Source organism: Phascolarctos cinereus, unplaced genomic scaffold, assembly GCF_003287225.1.
Source record: "Phascolarctos cinereus isolate Bilbo 61053 unplaced genomic scaffold, phaCin_HiC Scaffold_9;HRSCAF=440, whole genome shotgun sequence".
Taxonomy (NCBI): domain Eukaryota; kingdom Metazoa; phylum Chordata; class Mammalia; order Diprotodontia; family Phascolarctidae; genus Phascolarctos; species Phascolarctos cinereus.
The window spans coordinates 16,017,842-16,040,573 of NW_027556402.1; the positions used below are offsets into that span (position 1 = coordinate 16,017,842).

At 39.6% G+C, this 22,732-nt stretch overlaps 1 protein-coding gene across 2 annotated transcripts in view; it reads left to right on the top strand.

Moving 5' to 3' along the window:
• Positions 1-22,732, top strand: part of DCK (deoxycytidine kinase) — a 45,326-nt gene that overhangs the window by 2,608 nt on the left and 19,986 nt on the right. For both annotated transcript variants that reach the window (XM_078148085.1, XM_020988501.2), the window contains exons 2-6: positions 9,770-9,885; positions 15,581-15,774; positions 16,382-16,529; positions 18,809-18,924; positions 22,411-22,501. In XM_078148085.1, the coding sequence (XP_078004211.1) occupies positions 9,770-9,885; positions 15,581-15,774; positions 16,382-16,529; positions 18,809-18,924; positions 22,411-22,501 (665 nt within the window). The remainder of the gene's footprint in view (positions 1-9,769; positions 9,886-15,580; positions 15,775-16,381; positions 16,530-18,808; positions 18,925-22,410; positions 22,502-22,732) is intronic.

Consider the following 22,732-nt stretch of genomic DNA (forward strand, 5'->3'; position numbering starts at 1 on the left):
TGAACTCAGGAAGAAGATTCTTCCAGACTCCAGGGCCAGCAATCTATTCACTTCACCACCTAGCTGTGTACTAATTTACTTTGTGCTAATTAATTCACACACCACTATGTTATGTGTTCATCAGAGCCTCGTGTTCACTTTTCCCCATGCTGCAGCCTTCATTCAGAACGAGCTCCTTCTCCTTCAGCTCATATTCTCCTTTATCTTATTCTCAAGTTCTCTCACGTTTCTCTTCCCTCAAATTCAATCTGTGCCCTTCTTCGTAAGTCTGAACACCTCAAAATCACCCACTTTACTCAATTTCTCTCACATTTCTCCTCACATTTATTCCGGTCTCATTTATATATCCAAACCCCTTTCAATCACCTTTACAATTCCATTCTTCTTTTCAGTCCGGTCCTTTCTTTTACTGTTCTTCTCCCATAGCCTTTCAGTCAAATATATAATGCATTAAAGTACTTCGCAATTTAAAGTGTTTTATATTAGCTATTTCTAGTAATTATTAATTTGGTATGGATGGTTCCTCCTCCAACACAGACTGAAGTCCCTTTGTAACTTAGTGCAGGTCCTTTTAAAGTTTCTCTGGAAAATTTGTTATTGTGATAGCTAGGCTAGTCCTTGGAGAAAAATAGTCTAGCATAGACCAGTGATGATGGATTTGCTGAATGTGGTTTGTAAATATATTCGAGAGGCTTCTTTTCTTATACTGATCTTTGAAAAGCATTTTCATTTTTAATGTCTCTTCCCAGAGTGCTTTTTAGGCTTGGTGAAGTCCTGGTAAAAAGCATTAAGTTGAAGGAGCCTCAGTTTAAGTTATTGGAGAGAGTAGATAGGGCCTTTCACACTTAAATGTTATTTTTGACTACAGAACAAAACATGTTTTTGACTTACTCAGGTGAATTATACCTTGCATTAATACAACAACTTCTGTGGTTTTGAAAGTTTCCAGAGACACTTTTCACTTGATTCTCATTCACACTCTAGAGTCATTGTTTTTCTCATCTTGTCACTTTTACAAATGAGGAAACTGAGGCCTTGTGAAGTTGTGAAATGCCTAGTTCCCACAGTAAATTGTCAGTGACCTAGAAATCCTCCTTCTGCAGGGTAGAAAGAGCTCCGTAACCTCAAGTCCTACTGCCTTTCTTTTCAGACCTTGTTTTTAAGTTGGTCACTGTAATTCTGTACTCATACAACCCCTCACCTCATGCTCTCCTTTAGTGGAGCACTCTATTATGTTTTGTTTATGGTGGGTTCACCTCCTGCCTCTGATCTTAGCATTCAGTGCAGAATGACTTTCGTCAGTATAAAACACTAATCATTAGGAACTTTTTAGTTCCCATGACTTTTTTCCCAATTCTTTTGTCCGAGTATCCTTGGCTGTGTTCCTTTTTGCTTCCATAAAGAATATTAGTGTATTAGTTTGTTCCAAAAAAAGGTTGAAAAACTGGACATTTGCCCAAGCTGGAAAATAAGAGTAAGTATTGTTCCCCTGCTACAAATCTGTTGTGAGGGTGGTATTTCTTCCACTTTTTTAGGATGTGACCAGCATGAACATTCCTTTCTCTTTGGCAGCACCAAGAGAAGGCAGAATAGTCCAGGGTTATAAGTTGGGGGAATGATTTTAGAATCCAGTTGGTGGCCTGACTTTTTTTTTAAAGTATGTTTTTTGGTGGTTTATCACGAACACCATCTATTCTTTTCACTCCTGATTAGCATTATGGCTGTTTACTTTTTCAGTGCCTCCTTTTCTGTTCTTTGCATCGTCTAAGTGCTATCCATTTGTTCTTTACTTACAGTTATCCGTGATCACTTTTGGTCTTCCCCTCATCATTATAGGTCATACAGATGAGGAAACAGAGGCCAGGGAAGTTATGTGATTGCCCGAAGTTAGGCAGGTAATGTGGAGCAGGGCCAGGTCTTTGAATTCCAAGTACAGCTCTCTCTTCACTCTACATATAGCCTAGAAAATAACAGAAGTCTGGCTTCTCCTTCCACACTGTGTCTTGCTCCACTTTTTGGGCAGTCATCTTGTTTCTTACTCAACTGTTCCTTCGTTGCCTCCTTCATTTTTGTAGATCTTTTTTTCTTTGTGACTTTCACTTTGGAGGAGGAAAAACGAAGGAGCTCTTTTCTTCTTTATCCAGTGACATGTGCAAAAGGACTGATTGTCAGCTCTCCCTTAATCCCTTCCCCTTCTATCTTTGTAACCTTTTCTTCTTTACTCTTTATGCACTCGGTCATGTTGTTTTATGTGATGGTTATTTGTATCTCACTGATAGACTGTAAGCTTCAGGGGGGCAGACACTGTCTCATCCTAACTTTGTATCTTCCCTAGACCTGGGCACTATGTGGTACATAGAGACACTTAATATAATATTTGTTAAATTGAGTTGACTGGAGAAAAACTCCTTTAAACTTCCTTTCTTCTGCTTTGTGCAGAACAGGAAGATTGAAATGACAGAAAAGCTTTTAGGGTGGGCAGGAGGCAGACCAGGGATGTGCTGGAGCCTATGGAAACTATCTCAGGATTGTTAAATTTTCAGTATGAGCCATTTACACCTTGGAAATCAGCAAAAGCTACAAATCAGGATTGGACTTATTGTTCTGTTGATTGTCTAGACTTAAGAAAGTCATGGAGAAAATGTCAATAATTCAGGGTAAACTTAAAAGTATGTTGTATATATGTTTTCTCCTCCTGGAGAGCTGGTTGTTAAACATTGATGAGCATGCCATCAAGGCAGATCCACCATAAACCTAATAGAAAGGGAAACATGTGATGGGTTGGAAGTCTGTAGAATTACAGTGACTTGGAACAAGATCAATGTCTAAGAACAAGGTTCTATCTAGCCTTGGGAGTGAGGATCTCTCAGCCGGAATGATTCACTGTGAACTGGACATGTATGTCACTTCTCAAGGCCTCAGCTTTCTCAGTGATGATAATAATTAGCTAACATTTACTTAGCCCTTTTTGACATTTTGCAAGGTGCTTTACAGGTATTGCGTCATCCTCATAGCAACCACTGGAGGTAGATACTATTTTTATCCCCATTTTATAGGTGAGGAAACAGACAGAGGTGAAATCATTTGCCCATGGTCACACACTTAATAGGTATCTGAGGTTGCATTTGAACTCAGATCTTCCCAATTTCAGATCCATTTAGATGTTTAGAATTTTTATGTTTATTTAGATCATTTTGACTTTTAGAATATTTATGTTAAGTTGCTTACCGTCTTAGGAAGGGGGAAGAGAGGGAGGGAGAAAATTTGGAACTCAGAATTTTAAAAAATGAGTACTAAAATCTATCTTTACATGTAATTGGAAAAAATAAAATGCAATTAGAAAAAGCCTTTAAAAGAATATTTATGTTAAATGCCTTTAACTTAAGATAAAGCTGGTTTGGTTATTGGGAGCGTTGTTATTGGTACATACAGATAATATCTTGCTCTACAGTTTGCAAAATACTTTCATGTTCTTTATCTTGTTAGATCCTCATAAAAGCTTTGTGATGTAGGAGAAGCAAGAATTACTTTTACTCTTGTACCGATGAGGAAACCAAGGTGCATCGAAATGACTTGCCTAAATTCACACAATAAGTGTATTCAGGAACTAAAACTCAGATTCTAAGGAGAGAACACTTGGATAGACCAAGCATACACCGAGAAGGCATCTTTGCTCTAGGTGACATGATTTTAAGGGCTTTATCTCAGAGGGGGAAGACACCAAATGCTGCTGCCTCTCCCCCCCTCCCCCCCTCAAATATCTCTGGGTGCTGACTAGGCACTCTACAAATTTGTTATGTAATCTCTTCAGGACAACCCTTTTATTATTCTTTCTTGGTTGACTTTTTCCACAGCAGTTCCAAACCTTCTCTTCTCCTGGCAAGCCTCCTTTACTGTTCTCCCTCACCCCGAAATTTCTCATCAGAGTACTCTGCCTCCTGCTTTACTTCAAAAATAAGAGTCCATCCTTCTTTTCAACCCCCATTCTTTCTTCTTTGCTCTAGGTCCGGAGGAAAAAGTGACCCTTCTCTTTATGAAGCCCAGCTCTTTCTCCTCGTGCCCTCAATCTCCTCCCTCTTTCTCCTCCTAGAGTTTGCCCCTTTGATCATACTCCCTTTGACCTCTTTTTTTGTCATGGTCTCTCATCTTCAAATTCCTTATCTCCTGGCTGCCTAAAATCGTGCCTGCTTCTCCATTCTTAGTCTTTAACTGGGCGCTTTCAGTGTAGAGACTGAGTAAAGGCCACTGGATTTAGGAATTAAGAGATTGCTGGCAATGATGAAAAGAAGAGTTTAAGTTGAATGGTGTGGATGAGTCAGATTGCCAAGCTTTTGAAAAGTGAGCTGGATGGCAATGAATGTAGGTCTCACACTTTACAACCCTTTGCAATCTGTATTTAGCAGCAAGAGATTGTTGATTAAGTTGGAGAGAGCAAGGAGTTGAGAAAGTGAGGTGGTGGTGAGAAAGTAGAGGCAGTAAGTGTAGAAACCTAAAAGGTGGGACTTGTTTTAGGAAGAAGCTAAAAGCATTGTGCAATATCCCAATGATGTTCTAACTTACTCTTCTCTAGTTCTGGTCCCGCCCAGTTCATTGTCTATCGCTGGTGTTTGTCTGCTGACAGGCCAGTTCTTTGTGTTATTTATCTAATAATATATCCTAATCTGGACAATTAAAGTTTTTTATTCACTGGTTTCTCTACCGGGGGGTGGGGTTGTCTACCCTTTTTTGAATGATTTTAGATCTCCAGGAGGGTCTGGTGTGGAGCATCTAGAGGACCTTTCCATCTGTCTGTGACAATGGCAGATGCATTTTGGCAAGTACACTTTCCTGTTTTATGCCTTACTTGCTATTAATAATCAGAATCTGCAAACAGTTTTCTATGTTGATATATCTTTTAAGGACTCTTGTTCTGCAGGCGCAGAGTAAATACGTTTGGAAGACATGACATCTCACTGAAGGAGAGTCTTAAAGTACCTTTTTGCTGAACCAGACCAAATTAGTTTTTACGATCATTAGCCAATAAGCCAATGGAATCTCAGTGTCTACTTGTTTCAGCCTGCTGTAGCATTAATGTCGTTTGCAAACAGCTGCCTGCTCCTTTCTCAAACCTACATCAAAGATCATACAATCAGAGATCTAGAGGTAGAAAGGACCTCATAGGTCATCTAGTCCAGGGGTGTCAAACTCAAATAGAAATGGGAGCAAAGCCATAAATAAAGATCCCTGTGGGGTGTATGTTGACTTAGAAAACCGCATCTTACCATTATCCAAGTTTTACTGAGCTTTATTTTGTCAAGTATTTATTTCTCCATTACATCTTAACTTGGTTAAGAGGCACTCGGGAGCATTGCAGGCCCTTTTACATGTCTGACACTTCTATTCCGGTCCATCCCCCTTTTTTTTACAAATGAAGAAATGGGCCCTGGCAGGTGAGTTGACTGGTGACCTGGGTCACAAAGGGACCAAGTAATAGATTCATGATAGAACTCATTTCTTCCCACTCTGAAACCAGAGCTCTTCCCACTTTTCTATGCTACCTGTGAGTACCTTATGGGTACTCTGTGGTGTTTTAAGTAAACGTGTAGATTATTCACATAAAAATTTGTTTCAGAGATGGGAAAGTAAATACCTGGGCTCATAGTTATCAGTATTTCCTTGATTACCTTTTTTTTTTCTTTTTTGGTAATAGAGTCTGTGATTTCCCCCCCCCCCCCGAACATTGAGCATCCTCCCCTCTGGGATATTTTGAGAATTAATTCATAAGTTTTCTTAAGAATTGTTTTGTCTCTAGCATTCAACTCCTCTGTATCTATGGATCTAGTCTAGTTTCTATTCCTGTCTTTGCTTTCTTTCATACCATTTTTACTTCCTCTTGTAGAGCATATCAAGGACTGTTTAAATTTAGTCTAAATATGGTGGCACCACTGTCGTTGACAGAGTCAGTCAGTCAGTCAATAAACATTTATTAAGCCCTTACTATCAATCAATCATCAAACATTTATTAAGTGCGTACCATGTGGCAGACACTGTGCTTAGCTCTGGGGATATAAAGAAAGGCAAAAGACAGTTCCAGCTCTCAAGGAGCTCACATCTCCAGGGAAAGACCTCAAGCAAACCACTGTGTACAAACGGGATTTGATTTGTCCAGGATAAATTGAGACAATCTCAGAGGGAAGGCAGTAGCATTAAGGGGGTTTAAGAAAGGCTTGTTGTGGAAGATGGGATTTTAGCTACGACTTAAAGGAAGCCAGGAGGCAGCGGTGAGGAGGGAGAGTATTCTAGGCATGGGCTTCAATGCCCCAAATCCAGGGATGGGATTTCTTGTTTGAGGAATAATAAGGATGCCAGTGTCACTATTGCAGCCTCCATTGGTGGAGGTGGGGGGGTGGGGAGGATAAGCCAGTGGTAAGAAGACTGGAAAGGTAGGAGGGAACCAGTTTGTGGAAGGCCTTTGAATGAATGCCCAACAGAGGATTTTACACTTGATCCTGGAGGTATTAGGGAGCCACTGGAGTTTATTTGTTTTGTGGGTTGTTTTTTTTTTTTGGTGAGGCAATTGGGGTTAAGTGACTTGTGCAGAGTCACACAGCTAGTGAGTGTTATGTGTCTGAGGCCAAATTTGAACTCAGGTCCTCCTGACTCCAAGGCTGGTGCTCTATGTACTGCGCCACCTAGCTTCCCCAAGCCACTAGAGTTTATTGAATGGAGACAGATGTGACATGGTCAGATCTATACTTCGGGAAGATTAATTTAACAGCTGAGAAGAGGATGGCCTGCAGTGGGAGAGAGGCTTGAGGCAGGGAGAGAAGCCATCAGGCTACTGCAGAGTCCAGTGTGAGGTGATGAGGGCCTTCAAGCAGGGTGGTGACAGTGCCAGTGCAAGAGGAGTCACAAAGGTAAAACCAAAAGGTCTTGGCAATAGATTGGCTCTGGGGGCACTGGTGACAGAGAGCTAGTGAGGAAACGCCAATGACACCGAGGGAGTGAGCCTGGGCGACTGACTGGGAGGATGGTGAGGACGTGTGGAGGGGGAAGGATAGTGGGTTCATTTTGGACATGTTGAGTTTCAGATGCTTATAGGACATCCGTAGGGAGGTGTCCAGTAGGCATTTGGAGATGTAAGACTGAAGGCCAGCAGAGAGGTGAGGGCGGGGGAAGTAGAACTGAGAATCATCAGCAGAAGGATGACAATTGAATCCATGGCAGGGGATGAGATCAATACATGAAACTGGGTAGAGGGGGAGGAGAAGAGGGCCCAGGACAGAGCCTTGAAGGAGACCTGCCATTGGTGGTCTCAGTGTGGCCAGAGAAGGAGCAGTCAGAGATGGGGGAGCAGAGCCAGGATAAAGAAGAATAACAGAAGCAGAGAAGAGAGAGGAGCATGAGGAGAGGATGATCTGCAGGCTGTGGAGAGGTCTGGAAGGAGGAGGAAAGGCTGTTGTAGAAAATGCCACAAATCTTCCGCATTTTTGTATTTCTTCCAGTTTTATCCTCAAATGTTCTTGGGATGATTTTGCTTAATTGGGGATTTCACTAAGCTTTCCCTTCCAGCATTTCCTCCAATGTTCTTGCTGTTTTTTTAGGCAGTATTTCTCTACTGTAAGATTTGACAAACAAGCTCGTATCCCAAACTGTGCTTGCCCTTGGCTGTTGAACCTCTCTGCTCTGAGTGGTCGTTTTCCAGCTGCTTTGGTCTCTTCATTGTGGCGGCTGATTTTACATTGGTTCGGTTTCCCCAGGTGACTCTTTAAAACTCCTACATTAAGGAACAGCTGCTTGTTTCCATTGGGAGAGGAAGTTTCTTTTCCCACATGGAAGAAATTTTCTTAGGAACTAATAATAGTCTAATAGTAATAATAGACATTGTTTCTTCTTTTATCTATTTCCTTTTTTTTTTAAGAGTCCACACAGTTGTTTAAATGGATTAGATGAGAACAGTTTCACTTATCTTCTGGGACTGTAGTTTCTGAATCTGTAAAATGATGGCCCACCATCTCCTCCAACTTTAAAGCTCTGATTCTAAGATACATATAGGGCATGAGGTTTCTGTATAATCTACAATCCTTTGATCTCACTTATTTCTTACCATGTTTTTTTCATTGGTTCTCTCCACCTCCCCATGTTTACCTTTGTATGGAAGTCACCCAATATTAAAATACATGTTGATTTAATTTGGAGTGTCTTATTAAAATTTTCATGGAATTTCTTCACCTCTGTATTCTTTGTACAACAAATAGTAGTATATAAACTGCAGTCATTTTTATAGGGGTAGTTTTCTAAATCCTTATCAATATAAAAATCACTGAATGTCCCATGAAATGTTTTTTGTTACTTTTGATTCTATGATAGAACCAACCGTACCAACTTCTTTATTTACTTCAGTATGGCAAATGAGTGGGCTGCCTTTTCATTTGGTTACAATTTTTTTTGTCTTCTGGTTTCATTTATATTGAGGTCAAGACTGATACAATTCAGTTGATCCAGTAACACTAGTTGCTGTAAATGGATTTCATATTTAGAATCTCAACACTGTTCAGAGAAGAGCTAAACACTGCCAATTCTCTCAATGCTTCCTTTTCTACCACTGTTCTCCCATTATGGGAGAAGCTGAGGGGCTAGACATGACTCAGGGCTATTTTATATTTTGCTTTGTGTCATGGGCTGCAGAATTCTTACCACGTGGCTGACATCCTGCTGATGAACATCTCTACATTGATAGCTGGGTTGATCCTTGGAAATCAGACATGCTGTATGGCTAGAAAGGCTTTGAATCTTGCTATAGGATGGTGGGACCTGCCTGAGCTTGTGTGTCCTTTGCCATCATCCTGGAGAAGCCTGGTCATTGGAGTAGGACTCTGTGGAGAAAAGTACAGTATTTACTGAAATTCTCCTTTTTAATGACTTTTTAGTTACGTAAAGCATGGTGATCCTGGACCAAGTCTGACTCAAGAGAAGAATTTAGAAAATGCATGCACTTTCTTCATTTTTTTTTCTTTTTGGTGAGGCAATCGGGGTGAAGTGACTTGCCCAGGGTCACACAGCTAGTAAGTGTCATGTGTCTGAGGCCGGATTTGAACTCAGGTCCTCCTGACTCCAGGGCTGGAGCTCCATCCACTGCGCCACCTAGCTGCCCCCCTACTCCCTTCATTTCTGATGTGGGCGACTGTGGATGTAGGATATTGTTTGGATGAACTAGCAGGAGTATGTTGGTTTGGAAAAATTGCTTGTTTTCCTTTTATTTTTTTTCCCTTCAAGGGAGGTCCCTGGGGGAGAGGGAAAATATATATTTGCAAATCTGTGATATAAAAAGGCATCAGTAAAAATATTAAAAATATGTAAATGGTTTTGGAGTTAACAAAATCTTCCTTTTTAGAAATCACTTTAGTATTTGTTCAGAGGAGTGAATTTGGCCACTTGGCCAAATAGCTGTGTATGAATCACAGTTAAAAATATAAATAAATGGCACAAACTTAAATTGTTAAGACTTAGAAGGTAAATTTGTGACTGACTAGCACCCCCTTTCTGCAAGAAATACCTAGATCTTTTTTTCCCATTCTTTTGTTCTTTTACATTTAAAATCAAAAACTAGAAATCCACAAAAAACTGCATCATCTTATTACAGATTTATCTTACATTTTTAAAAACTGAAAACTTCGAAGAAAATTCTGGGAATTGTTTTTTTAAAATGTGTGCTATAATATACCTTATTTTAAGAACAAGTTTATAAAGGTTAATAAATGCTCTTAGCACTTCTTTCTGATTTTGACAGCTGCGGGGAAGTCAACATTTGTAAATATCCTTAAGCAAGTCTCTGATGATTGGGAAGTGGTTCCTGAACCGGTTGCCAGGTGGTGCCATGTTCAGAGCACTCAAGATGAATTTGAGGTATGAAAATGATACATTGCTTATTCAGTGGTGAATATGGTGATTCATTGTTTCTTTGGTTTGCATTCAAATGAAACTATAACCTTATAGTTCAAAGCTACAGCAGTGTTTTGTTATTCCTTGTTTCTGATATTTTTCGGCACTGAAATAGAATCGAACTCAAATAAAATCAGTCAACTAGCATTTATCAAGCTTCTGCATACTAGCCACCGTGCTAAGTGCTGAGTGTTCTGAGAGACTTTTCATATTTGTTGGGTTTTGTTTTCAAACAACAGTCAAACCTAATTTTTCAACCCTGTTTTAATAACTAAGATGCTGTTTTTCATCATTGTCAGAAGGTCTTTCCTTCTGAACTCAAGTTGAAATTCCATCTTTCCATGTGAGTCATTTTTCCCATATGATGTTACCGAGGGGAAAGTGAGGGGGAAACCATGAAATTTTATTTCTTCCAAAATAGTAAAATCAAATCTTTTGATGATTTCTTCATTATGAATTTCTGTTTTGTCATAAATACTGATTTCCTGGAAGATGCAGGAACTTTGTTAGGTAATAATTTTTATGTAATTAAAAGTAAGCAAGGCATGCCACAGTTAAAAATAGAAATGTATGGCAGAAACTTATTGTTCAAGTCTTAATATGATAACGCATTGAAAGACAGTTATTTTTAAATCTTAGCTTCTGGTATGAGGGAAAGGCAGGAGTAATTATGTATTTAAAATGTAGACAGAAAATTAAATGACTACGCCCTAAACTTTGGGCATCCAAAGGAGAGTAGTGAAGATGGGGAAGGATTGTGATGTCATGTGAAGATGGGAACGGAGGGAGTAGAGATCTTTATCCTGGAGAAGAGAAGGTGGAGTGGAGGGGGAATGATAGCTATCTTCCAAGTTTTCGAAGGGCTGGCACGTGGAAGAGGGATTACACCTGTTCTGTTTGACTCCCAATGGCAAAACCAGGAGTAAAGTGGAGGCAGATTTAGGCTTGTAGTCAGGAAAAAGTTCCTGTCAGTGAGAACTAACAAAATGAAGTGGAAGAGAGCTGGGTTTAGAAGGAAAGACAATTCTGTTAAAGGTGACTCCCAGAGCAGTTGGTACTTGCTGTTTGTCCTTCCTTCTGGAAGAGCGCCATGACATCAGGGACGAGATGCTGGGACATGCAAGTGAATTGGGGGAGGGAGGTCTGCTTAGAGTCACCAGCCTCACTCTCATCTGGAGCCATCAATAGCAGTTGGTGACGTGGGAGAGAGGACATAGAGATTGTGAACATGGTAATGTGACGTATGTGGTATGTGTGCATAGAGATTTGGGAGTCATGTGCTACTCTTCGGTTATCTGGGTGCATTGTATTTCTAGCAGAATGGAAGCTCCTTGAGAACAGGGATTTTTTTTTTCATTCTTGTGTCATTGGCATTTAGCATAATGCCCTGCTTAATGACTGGAAACAGAGCTACCGTTGCTTTTTATTAAGCGGGCCTTCGTTTATAGCAGCTGACTAGAAGCTTTTCCCTTCCTTTTTAGGGGTATCTTAATTTTCGTTGTTCTTTTGCCTGCCCCCTGGTGGCAGGAATAATGTGAGGTTCTCGGTGTAGCTCCCACTAATTTTGATACGGAATGGAAGGTCAGACACTCTGTTTGCACCGTCTGTCCTGGCTCTGGGCAGGACCAGTAGCCAAACCTTACCGCATTGTCCAAGTTTATGTGAAAAGTTTATTTTCCTCTCATACTTATGATTTATGTTGCTGTTCAGGACCAGAGCACAAATCAGTGAGGACCTTTATTGTGTATCCTGTTCTTGGTATACAGATTGTTGAATGTCTTGCCTTTGTTTGTTTCTACTGCCCTGAATGTCTTGGTTGGAAGAAAGCTGATCTTGAGTTTCTCTTTGCAACTCCTTTGGACACCTACATAGCTCCTGAAGCTGCAGCAGTATAAAGAGGGAGGCTGAGCTCTTTCTGCGCTGCTAAGAAGCCCACTGTGCTATGAAAATGAGCTCTGGGAGCTTATCTAAGTACTGGTTCACAGAGCACCTCCTCTTCAAGTGACTTTTGAAGGCACATATTTTTCTTACTGACTGACAGGTAGATATGTGTTCTCTTTACAAGGTTCATCTGGAACTCCAAGAGTCTATAGCAAAGGGGGAAATTCCTGAAGATCATGTATTGTCCACATTTTTAAAAATCAGTATGATAAAATTTCTGTGGTATCAATTAGCTCTCAGTTATTTTCAGAGGGAAGTAGCATATAGATAGCCTAAACAGCTGTATATTTGATGATTTTGTAATACACAGATTGAGGGTTGCAGGATATGAAGCTATCCATGTGGAAGTGAATGAATTCCACTAAGTACTCTTCCTGTACCTCTGGTAGTGAATGAATAGTGAGGACTCTAGACAGTAGTTTGTGTCAAATAGGTTCTTTTTAGACTTCAATAATAGAAGCAGGCATATCCCGGGAACCACTGATCTATTAGAATATAGGCTCCTTGACAGCAAGTACTGGTACATTTTTGTCATTGTATGCTAATGCCTAGCACTGTGCTTGGTTGAAGTAGGCCGGTTATGCTTATGGATTGACTTCCAAAAATAGAATTCTTTATAAAGAAAACAGTCCATTTATTGATTTAATTCTGATTTCCATTTATGCAGTGTTACTAACAGAGCCAGGACTGAAATAAATTCGAAACTCTGAGTTCAAATTGGATACTTTTGTTACTAACTTTCTTCTTAGGAGCTCTGTTTGACTAAACTTTTGCTTTCTCTTACACACACACACACACACACACACACACACACACACACACACACACACACACACACACACACACACACACGTCCTTCCACCTCTGAAGTTGTGCCTTAGGATCTTGTCAGGATTTCTAGTTCTGACTATTCTAGGCTGCTCTTCAAAATAAAGGTGTTACTTTTCTCCCCTCTATCACTTGGCACTTTTCTTTCCCTCCCAGACTATTCTTAGTCTTCATCTGGAGCACCAAGCCCTTCTGTATTATCTCTGCTGTGGTCTCACAAATCGCTTTGTAAAAATGGAGCCATGTAAGGTTTCATGGATCTTCTTTCCACCTGACTCAGAACTTCTTTTGCCTTGTGGAGTCCTCTATTTTATAACCTGGAAACTTAAAGTTATCTTACCCTTTTCCTTATGAATACCTTTAAATTTTTATTTAAACAATCCTAAGCCAGTTTTATAAAAGGTTATAGACTTTTTTCACATGTCAGTTTTCTGTTTTTCAAAAGTAGATTTTCTCATATTGAAGTTTTTGAAGAAAGTCATACTTTTATGTTTGAAGATTGACACACACACATCTTTATTTGATGGATTGCCACAATCTCTGAAAAACCCAGAAGTGTGAGTTATCCGAAGGGCAATGGAAACCCACATGTCATCACCTACATGGTGGGTGTAGAGCCTCTGTACCAGCAACTGGGCAAAAAGTATCATGAAAGAAATAAGAGGCCTGTGAGCTCACAAAGAGAGGGGACAATCATAACAAGAAAAGGCACATACTGCATTGGTACCTCCTTAAGGTGAAAGACCTAGGAAGGCCCCCAAGGGAGGATTTCTAAGAGGACGTGGACCAGAGAGAGGATAAGAACAGTATCCATATTTATGATATTAAACCTCTTATAGAAAATTGAATTTAATGAGCATTTAAAAAATTCCTTATACAGAAACAACAGAAAAAGGAGATTGTGATGAAACTGCAAATCTTTTATGTGCAACTTGTTTTTAGCTTATGGTATTTAATAAATTCAGAGCGTGCCTTTCAAAGCTGGATTTCTGGGTTAGTTCAACTCGCTCATTTTATCCCCAAGAAAGCGGAGGTCCAGCAAGGGGAAAATAACTAGCCCCAGGTCACACAGGGCTCAGAGCCAGGGCCTTTGATTCCAAATCCAGCATCGGCAGACCCAGAGTGAGAAGAACTTTGGAGAAAGTGCTTGACAATAAAAGTCATTTTGGTTTGAGTAATGTTGACAGATAACAGAGAAAGAGCTGAACTGCTCAGTCTCTTTTGGCTCTGAGAAAGTTTTGATTAAGATCAGTGAGCTTGAAGTTGAGTGCTCTACTACTAGTTCTTTGTTATATTCCTTTAGGATCTTATGGATTTCAATTCTATTCCTTCTCAATCTCCCTCTTTCCAGATTGAAGGACTTTACTCTTTTTGGCCCATACTCATATGCCAACTTCTCCAACTTCCTGACCATTTTCGTTTTCCTTCTCCTGACCTTTTGTAGTTATATCTTCAGTGTTACATGCTGTCAGGGTATGTTTGTGTAATTTTTGTCAGTACTGTGTATTACTTTTAGTGAGGGGCAACTTGACAATACAGATCTTTTTATTTTGGTCCACAGTAATTCCATTTTTAAATCTAGTGAAGTTGCTGTATTTTTTTCCTGTGCGATGCTGGGCCTGGAGTCAGAAAGACCCGAGTTCAAATATGGCTTCAGATACTTACTAGCTATGTGACCTTGGACAAGTCATTTAACCTGTCTCTGCCTTAGTTTCCTCATCTGTAAAATGGGGGTAATAATAGCACCTACCTTCCAGGGGTGTTGTGAGGATCAAATGAGATTGAATCTGTAAAGCGCTTAGCATAGTACCTGGCACATAGTAGGTGCTTAATAAATCCTTATTTCCTTCCTTCTATCCCTTCCTCGCTCCTTCCCTTCCTTTTTTCTTTCCTTTCTTCCTTGGACACCTGGTAGAGGTTTCAGCATAAATGCTGGATAAAGTCTAAAGGACTACAAAAGGTGCAGTAATATTGTACAGCTGTTGTGTTAACACGAAGTGCCAGGTGGCCTGAGTGAGTGAAATGCTGCTTTCTTCCTCCGGAAATCCAGGACACCTACGTTAAGCTTCCCTAGACAGATTACAGGGATTATGGGTGGTAGTTGTAATGTAGTTGTTTCTGTGTTCAGTGCCTTATATGATGTCCCTAAATATCTGACCTGTGAAATGTGTGCCTTCATCACTGTCAAAATTCAGTGGTAGTGCAAAGCTGGGAATGAATTCCTTAAGTAATTTCTGAGTGACAGTGATAAAGTATGTATGGGTAGGTTTCCACTTCCCTAGAATAAATGCCAATAAAAAGAATATTCATAGGAGCATCAAGTAGGCAACTGGCATTGATCTGTAGGTTTACCAAAAGTCCCCTTCATGGGGGATGGGCAAGAGGTGGTCTTTGGTCCCTGTCAGACATTGTGGGCCCAACCACTTGGGTGGGATCTGCAGTTCATTTGTGCCTGCATGTTTAATTCCCTTTTACCTTTTAGAATAACGTTTCCTTCAAGGCTTACTGTGGCCTCCTGCCCCCAACATTACTTTGTGTATACTTTATGTATTTTGTATTTACTGGGCAGTATACTTGTAATTTTCCCCCAGAGAGTGGGGACCTGTTGTCTTTGTATCTCTGGTGCTTAACTGAGTGTCTTTTACAGAACAGATGCTTATTCAGTTTTTACTGAAAGAATGAATGACTAAACATGTTTGTTGATGGGGGAAATGGATTTTTATTTACCTTGCGTGCTCTAGTCTCAGCAATTGGTAGCATTAGCTTAGGGAACTGTAGTGAGAATTTAACTACTTCACTGTTGATAACAAAAAACAATTTTGTTCGTTTGTTTTTTGAGAAAATTTTAATTTTCAAAGCCTGCTCAATTTAGTTTCTTGTTTTGAAATAGGAGCTGACCACTTCTCAGAAAAGTGGTGGCAATGTGCTTCAGATGATGTATGAAAAACCAGAACGATGGTCATTCACCTTCCAGACCTATGCCTGCCTGAGCAGAATCCGAGCTCAGCTCTCGGCTCTCAGTGGGAAGCTCAAAGAGGCAGAGAGGCCCGTGGTGTTCTTTGAGCGCTCGGTGTACAGTGACAGGTATGCTGCTTGCTTCATGAGCCTTGGATCGAAACCAGTTTGTGCAGCTTCTTTGAGACACAAGCCATATAAGCACTTGGGGTAAATTGGGCATGCGGAGGTAATGAATGATGAGAGCACTTAGTGCTAATAAGGATCCATGATGGATAGCACTCCTTCTCATCTCCCCCCCCCTCACGGGATAACTTAGGGCAGGACCCCTGCCTTGGTGTAGGCTGTTTTTTTTTGGAGAGAGTTCTGCACACCCTCCCCCCATCTCAGAATTCTCATCTGCTTTTGTTTATTTTGAATGGAGATTATCTTATGATGTCCTTTGTGCAAATCAGAACCCTCCCCTCATCAAAGAACTCACAGGTTCTCTGGCTCTCCAAATCTTTCCTAAGCAGATTTCCTAGGGTTGTAGTAAGTCTGCCTTTCCTGTTCTTGATTATTTGAGTAGTACCAAGTTCTCCCTGAATTTGAGGTTTGAACCAGACATATTGGAGCATGCCTGGATTGCCTGGCTGGCCATTCCTTCTTACCCTTTTTGTTCATAGCTTAGAAAGCGATTGGCAGCTGACTTTCATCACAGAGAAATATGTTGATATGTAGCCATGTTGTCTTTCAGGTATATTTTTGCATCTAATTTATATGAGTCTGATTGCATGAATGAAACAGAGTGGACAATTTATCAAGACTGGCATGACTGGATGAATAACCAATTTGGCCAGAGCCTTGAACTGGATGGAATAATTTATCTTCAAGCCATTCCAGAGGTGAGATATAGAAGAGCTTTTCTATGTGTTATAAATCTTTTGCATTCCAGTGTGTATTATCGGGACAGTTACATAAAGCGCCAGGCCTGGACTCAAGAGGACTCATCTTTCTGAGTTCAAATGTGGCCTCAGACAGTGACTAGCTGTATGACCCTGGACAAGTCACTTCACCCTGTTTGCCTCAGTTTCCTCACCTGTAAAAGAAGCTGGAAAAGGAAATGACAAAGCAGTCCAGTATCTTTGCCAAGAAAACCCCAAATGGGGCAAGAAGAGTCAGACATGACTGAACAGCAGCAGTGTTTTATCGTTTGTTATTGCATTTAGTGGCATACAGTGAGGATTATGTTTCCTAATTTTCCATTCTTTTCAGAAAACAGGTGAAATTCTTTGAGGGATAGTGTCACTTTCTTTGATAAAACTAAAATCCCAGGTTTGGCATGTCTTCTGACCAGGGTGTTGAACCTTCCCTTTTGTTTTTACACACTGCCAGCTCTTTCTTCCTCGCAGACTTTTGTCTCTCTCCTTTTCCCTCATTCCATCCCCGTCTCCCAACTTTGCCTGACCTTTTCAGGTTTCCAGGCCCATCGGTGCTGATGCTCAGGAGTTTGTCTTAGGGAAATCCCATGTCCAGCTCATCAGCCCTGGAGCTCCTGCATCGCTCCTCGTCCTCAGAAATGACCGAGAGAGAGGGACCTATCCAGAAAAGCTTGGGTGGGGAGCATGGGCTTCTAGTAAGTGGGCTTGTCTGGGCTATGGGAGAGCATATAAAGTGGCTGCTGAAGAAAGGAGGGAAGCCAGGAAATGACTTCCTAATCATGGGAGGAGCCACTTTTAAAACGTGACTTTGGTATCATAGCTGTTCCCCTTCCCCCTCTTCCCCCCATTCTTGTTATATGTGTAACTATAAATAGGACACTGGAAGGGCTCTAACCTCTGTAGTTTGCTGCTTCCTATTTAAGGAAAAGGATTATGGCTTTGTTGTTTCTCTTCCTACCCCCATCTATTCCCTGTCCCCAAAATAAGGTTTTTGACAAGCAGAAGTATTATGCATCCTGGCCATAAAGGGAGCTCACTGGCTCTTTCGGTACTGTATCAATATAGTAATTTTGTTAAAGAAAACGGAGGCTCCATTTCTAGTAGATTTAGACCTAAAGAGACCTTACAGACCATGTAATCCAACTCTCTAATTTTACAGATGAAGAAACTGAGGACAAGAGGGGTAATGTCACTTGTGTATGTGATATTGAAGTTCTTGAGCTCTGGCTCCAAAACTGTCTTCACCTGTGAATTTTTCTTTTGAAAAATATGCATTATTGATGCCTTTTATCTTTATAGGACAGCATTTCTCCTCTTTCCCCTTTTCCTAGCCTTGTGAAAATGAAAACAATTAAGCAAAAAACTTTTAGTGCACTATATCTAACAATATACGATATTCTGTCCCATGAATCCTTTTCCTCTCTGCCATGAGGGAGGAGGTATGTTTCTCATCTCTTCACTGGGACCTTTATTGGTTTTTCAATTATTTAGTCTTCCATTTAGTCTTCACTCTATTAGATTTGGATAACATAGAAGTGGGCTTTGCATGGACATAGAAGTATACCATTTAGCGTTAAACAAATTTAAATTTGATACAATTTTGGAGGGTTATTTTGGCAGTAACTTGATATAACGTGTTCTGGGTCCCAAACAGTTATAGATTTACCTCAGGTTTTGACCCATGAAACCCATGCTTGATTTTGAGCCATTATATGTCCAAGGAAAATTATAAGAAAAATAGGGTAATATACTACAAACTGAATCTGTTCTTTAATAGTCACTTTATTGTTATGAATAAAGGAAAAAACCAGGTTATGCCATAATTCATTTATTTGGCTGTGAACTTTTAGGTCTTGCAGTATTTTTAATGTAGTATATTCAAAAGACTTTATTTAAAAACCACAAATGATTTGAGAGTGTATTATCCAAACTCTATGATAAATGGCAGAGTTGCAATTACGTCATTAATTTTTTCTTTTATGAAATTCAATGGGAAAGCCAAACTTTGGCGTTCACCAGATTGCAAAAAACAGCCCCCCCAAAAAACCAAAAAATTAAAAGCTGTAAATGATAAAAATAATTCCTTTTGGCTAATTAATAAGCTTTCCAAAAGTAAATATATAGTAATTTTGCTTAAGATGGAACCTAAAAACACCAGAAAGATGTTTGCTTGATCTTTATGTTTTAAAATTAGCAGGTAGTGAAAAGTAATACATTTTTTCCTTATTTTTTTGTTCCTGTAGAAATGTTTGAGTAGAATATACTTGAGGGGAAGAGAAGAAGAACAAGAAATTCCTCTTGAATACTTAGAAAAGCTCCACTATAAACACGAAAGCTGGCTCCAGAATAGAACACTGAAGTAAGACTTTGAAAAATTATTATATCTTCAAATGGTTTGTTTTCTAGATTTTAATCTGAAGCCTGGCAGGTGATAGTGGCAGTATGTAGAATCAGGACTTTTTTTTTTCTCTTTGGCACTTGTGGGTGATTGAGACAGTACCTGGGACGACAGCAGGATGTTTTAACAGATAGCTATTTCCTTGTCATTCCCATTCACAAGAACAAACAAATACAGATATCTCCATGAACAAATAAGGGAATGGCATTGGTGTGAATTATCCAAGGTACCTCCTTTTTAGGAGAATCTTAGGGTAACAAATAACAGATTTATTCTATTATAGCAACAAGATTTCAGGCACTGTATCATACCAGAAGTTGGCAGGCTTTCAAAAGTGATATAGCAGGATTCCGACTCCAAACTTTCTGTTCATAAAGTGTAGAGAGGTGTGAAAAGAGGTTGATGTCCTGAGGGAACGGAAGAACGGCACATTGTTTGAAGAGAGTATTGACGCAGGAATGGGGGATTACAGAGTCTCATTAGTGACAGGAAGATGAATGAAAATCTACTTGCCATTTTTATTATGCATATTATAAGTCTGTGGACAACAGACTACTACCAACTTTTAACTTCTGGACGAAGTTCCTAAGCACCCAGCTGCCCAACCTTACCAATTTGGACTGGAGAATCCTGGATTTAGGGCTAAAAAGGATATTAATTGAACCACACCCCCCAACCCCCAGTTTTATTTATTTTCATTTTAAAAATGTCTTAAATAATGAGTCATTGTTAAATAGTGGATAAAGAGCTGGGCTCAGAGTCAGAAAGAACTGTTTGCAAATCTCCTACTGGGTTGGGTGACCCTGGCCAAGTCACTTAACTTCTCAGGGCTCCAAGCAATTGTCAGGATAATAGATTTAGAGCCAAAAGATTCCTTAGGCTTGCACCATCAAGTCCAACCCCCTCGTTTTACGGATGAGGCAGTGGAAGCCCATCAGTTTTAGGATAGCTGTCCATCATCTTTCCTAGTGAGGTTTCTTCATTGGGAGTTTCCATCACTGATAAAATCACAAGATGGTGCCTAAAAAAGTCTTACTGATACCTTTTGTTCTTAAATCGTAGTCATTTACTACTTCTTCCTTCCATGCCAGCCCAAAACACACAGTGAACCCTCTCTCTTAACCAACAGAAAACAGTTAAGCAAACCCAAGTAACTATGTCTGATAACCATGCACCATTCTGCATTCAAACTCTCCAATGAAAGGAAGAAAGTGCATCTCCTTATCACTCTTCTAGTGCCAAGACTCTAATTACAGAGTATTTGGTTTCATTTTGATGTTCTTTTTATTTGCAATATTGTAGTCATCAATAACTTATTTTCCTTATTTTCCTTCTGTGATAGTTCCTATAGGTCTTCCCATACTTCTATGAATTCCTCATATATTCATTGCTTCCACCACAGTGATATGCCATTATATTTACATAACACAGTTTGTTCAGTGGGTACTCATTTTATCTCCAATTTTTTGCTACTATAAAAAGTGTCACTATGAGTAATTTGGTATGTATAAGTCTTTCTGCTTTTGCAGTATGTGCTCAGAGTTCAATGCCCTAATTTTACAAAGGAGAACACTAACATCCAAAGAAATTCAATAACCTGGCCAACACTATGGAGATTATTATATGTAGAGCTGGGATTTAAAAGCAGGTCCCTTGACTCCAAATCCAGTCTGCTTTCCAGTACACCACACTGCCTCATATGCAAGGCTGTGGTAGAAGCTGTTTAGAAGCTGTGGTAGCTTCTGAAGTTATGAATACAGTGATTCAGAGTAGGGCATGATCCTAACTAGTTTCATTTGTGAAATAACAAGGATGCCTTGGGGTCTACCTTATTTCATAAGAAAAAAAGGTTTATTATGTAAGGTTAATTGAATCAAGATAAGGAATTTTCCCATATGGATGTCTTTCTGGGATGTTTTGTATGTCTAGGTATATTTCTTTTTCACACTTCTCCAACACCCATGTATCCTGTAGATTGGCAGACCTATGAAGCAAAGTGTGTAAATTGTGGAATCACAGAAATTATTTAAGAGAACTAAAATAGAGATAGTATTTTATGCTAAAAAGAATGGTTTTGTTTACCTTTTCTGAAGTCTTTCTCAATGTATCCCATCCTATCTTTGCAACATAGGGTAGTGGGGATATGGTTAGCTCCTTTTCACAAAGGAAGTGAATAACTGATTTCAGTGACTTTTCTGTAGTTAGTTATAGAGCTGTGACTAGAATTGAAGACTCATGACTCCCAGCCCAGTGTTCTTTCTGGTGGAGTGAGAAGAGGCTTTCCTTTATAATGTTTTTTTTCCCCTCCAAGAGTATTTATTTGTGGCTTTCTTTAAAAAAAAATATTGAGTTCAAAGTTCCCTTTCTCCTTGCTCCTCCCCCACCCATTGAGAAGGCAAACAATATCATATCAATTATTCATGTAAAATCATGCAAAACATATTTCCTTATTGGCTGTCTCACCCCCCAAAAAATGAAAGTGAGAAAATTACACTTCATTTTGTCCTCAGAGTTCTTCAGTTCTCTCTTTGGAGGCAGATAGCATTTTTTATCATGAATTCTTTGGAATTGTTTGGATCATTGTATTGATTAGAATAGCTAAGTCTTTCACAGTGGAGCATCACTATAATGTTGCTGTTACTGTGCACAATGATCTCCTGGTTCTGCTTACTTCACTTTGCATCAGTTCATATAGATTTTCCCATGGTTTTCTAAAACCATCCCCCTAGTCATTTCTTAATAGCACAGTAGTACCCCATCACAATTATGTGCCCCAACTTATTCAGCCGTCCCCCAGTTGATGGGCATCCCCTCAATTTCCAATTTGTTACCATAAAAAAAATGAGCTAGAGAGTTCTAAGGTCACTTCTAGACCTAAAATCTATTATCTATGATGCATTCTTACAGAACTCCAAATAAAAATCTTAGACTTTTTCAATTCTCCCATCTCTCAAACTTCCCCCTATTTAATCAACTAAGTCCAATAATTTCAAATTATCATGTGTATTGTCTCCTTTGCTAGATCTATTACCACCTCCTTTTCCAGGCCCAACTTGTCTCTTGCCTGAACTCTTTTCGGTAGACTTTCTGCCTTCAGTATCCCCCACTCAATTTGTCCCGCATGCTGCTGCCTGATTAATCTGCCTAAAGCATAGTTCTGGTCTTGCCATCTCCACTCCCACTGATCCAAAGTCTTTACTGGCTCAGTTGTATCTGCCAAACCAAGTCCAGACTCCTTTGCTTGGAATTCAGTGCCACATCATATACAATTTGGCTTCAGCATCCTTCTCATGGACCCTGGACCCCAGCCAAATCAAACGATTTGATGCTCCCGGAGCACACACCCCTACATCTTTCACACTCCTCACTTTGCTCCTAATATTCTTCCCATATTGAATAGTTTTTGCTTTTCTAATTCCTTTTTAAAAATACATTTTTTAAAAACAGAACCAACTTTGATTATCTACAAGAGATACCCATCTTAACGCTGGACGTTAATGAAGATTTTAAAGACAAACATGAAAATCTCATTGAAAAGGTAAATTGTGACAAGGAATATCACCTTTTCAGTTCGTTTTTATCTTAACTAGAAATCATATTTATTTTTCATTGTGGTTTAAAAAAAATTATTCAAGATTAAGTTGATTTAATGTTAATAATAATGGAAAATGTTAAGAATATGACTTCCACAGTAAATTAACTATGAGATTACAGGTACCCATGAGTTCATTAGGACATTATTAAATTTACAGATTACCTGATGGAAAAT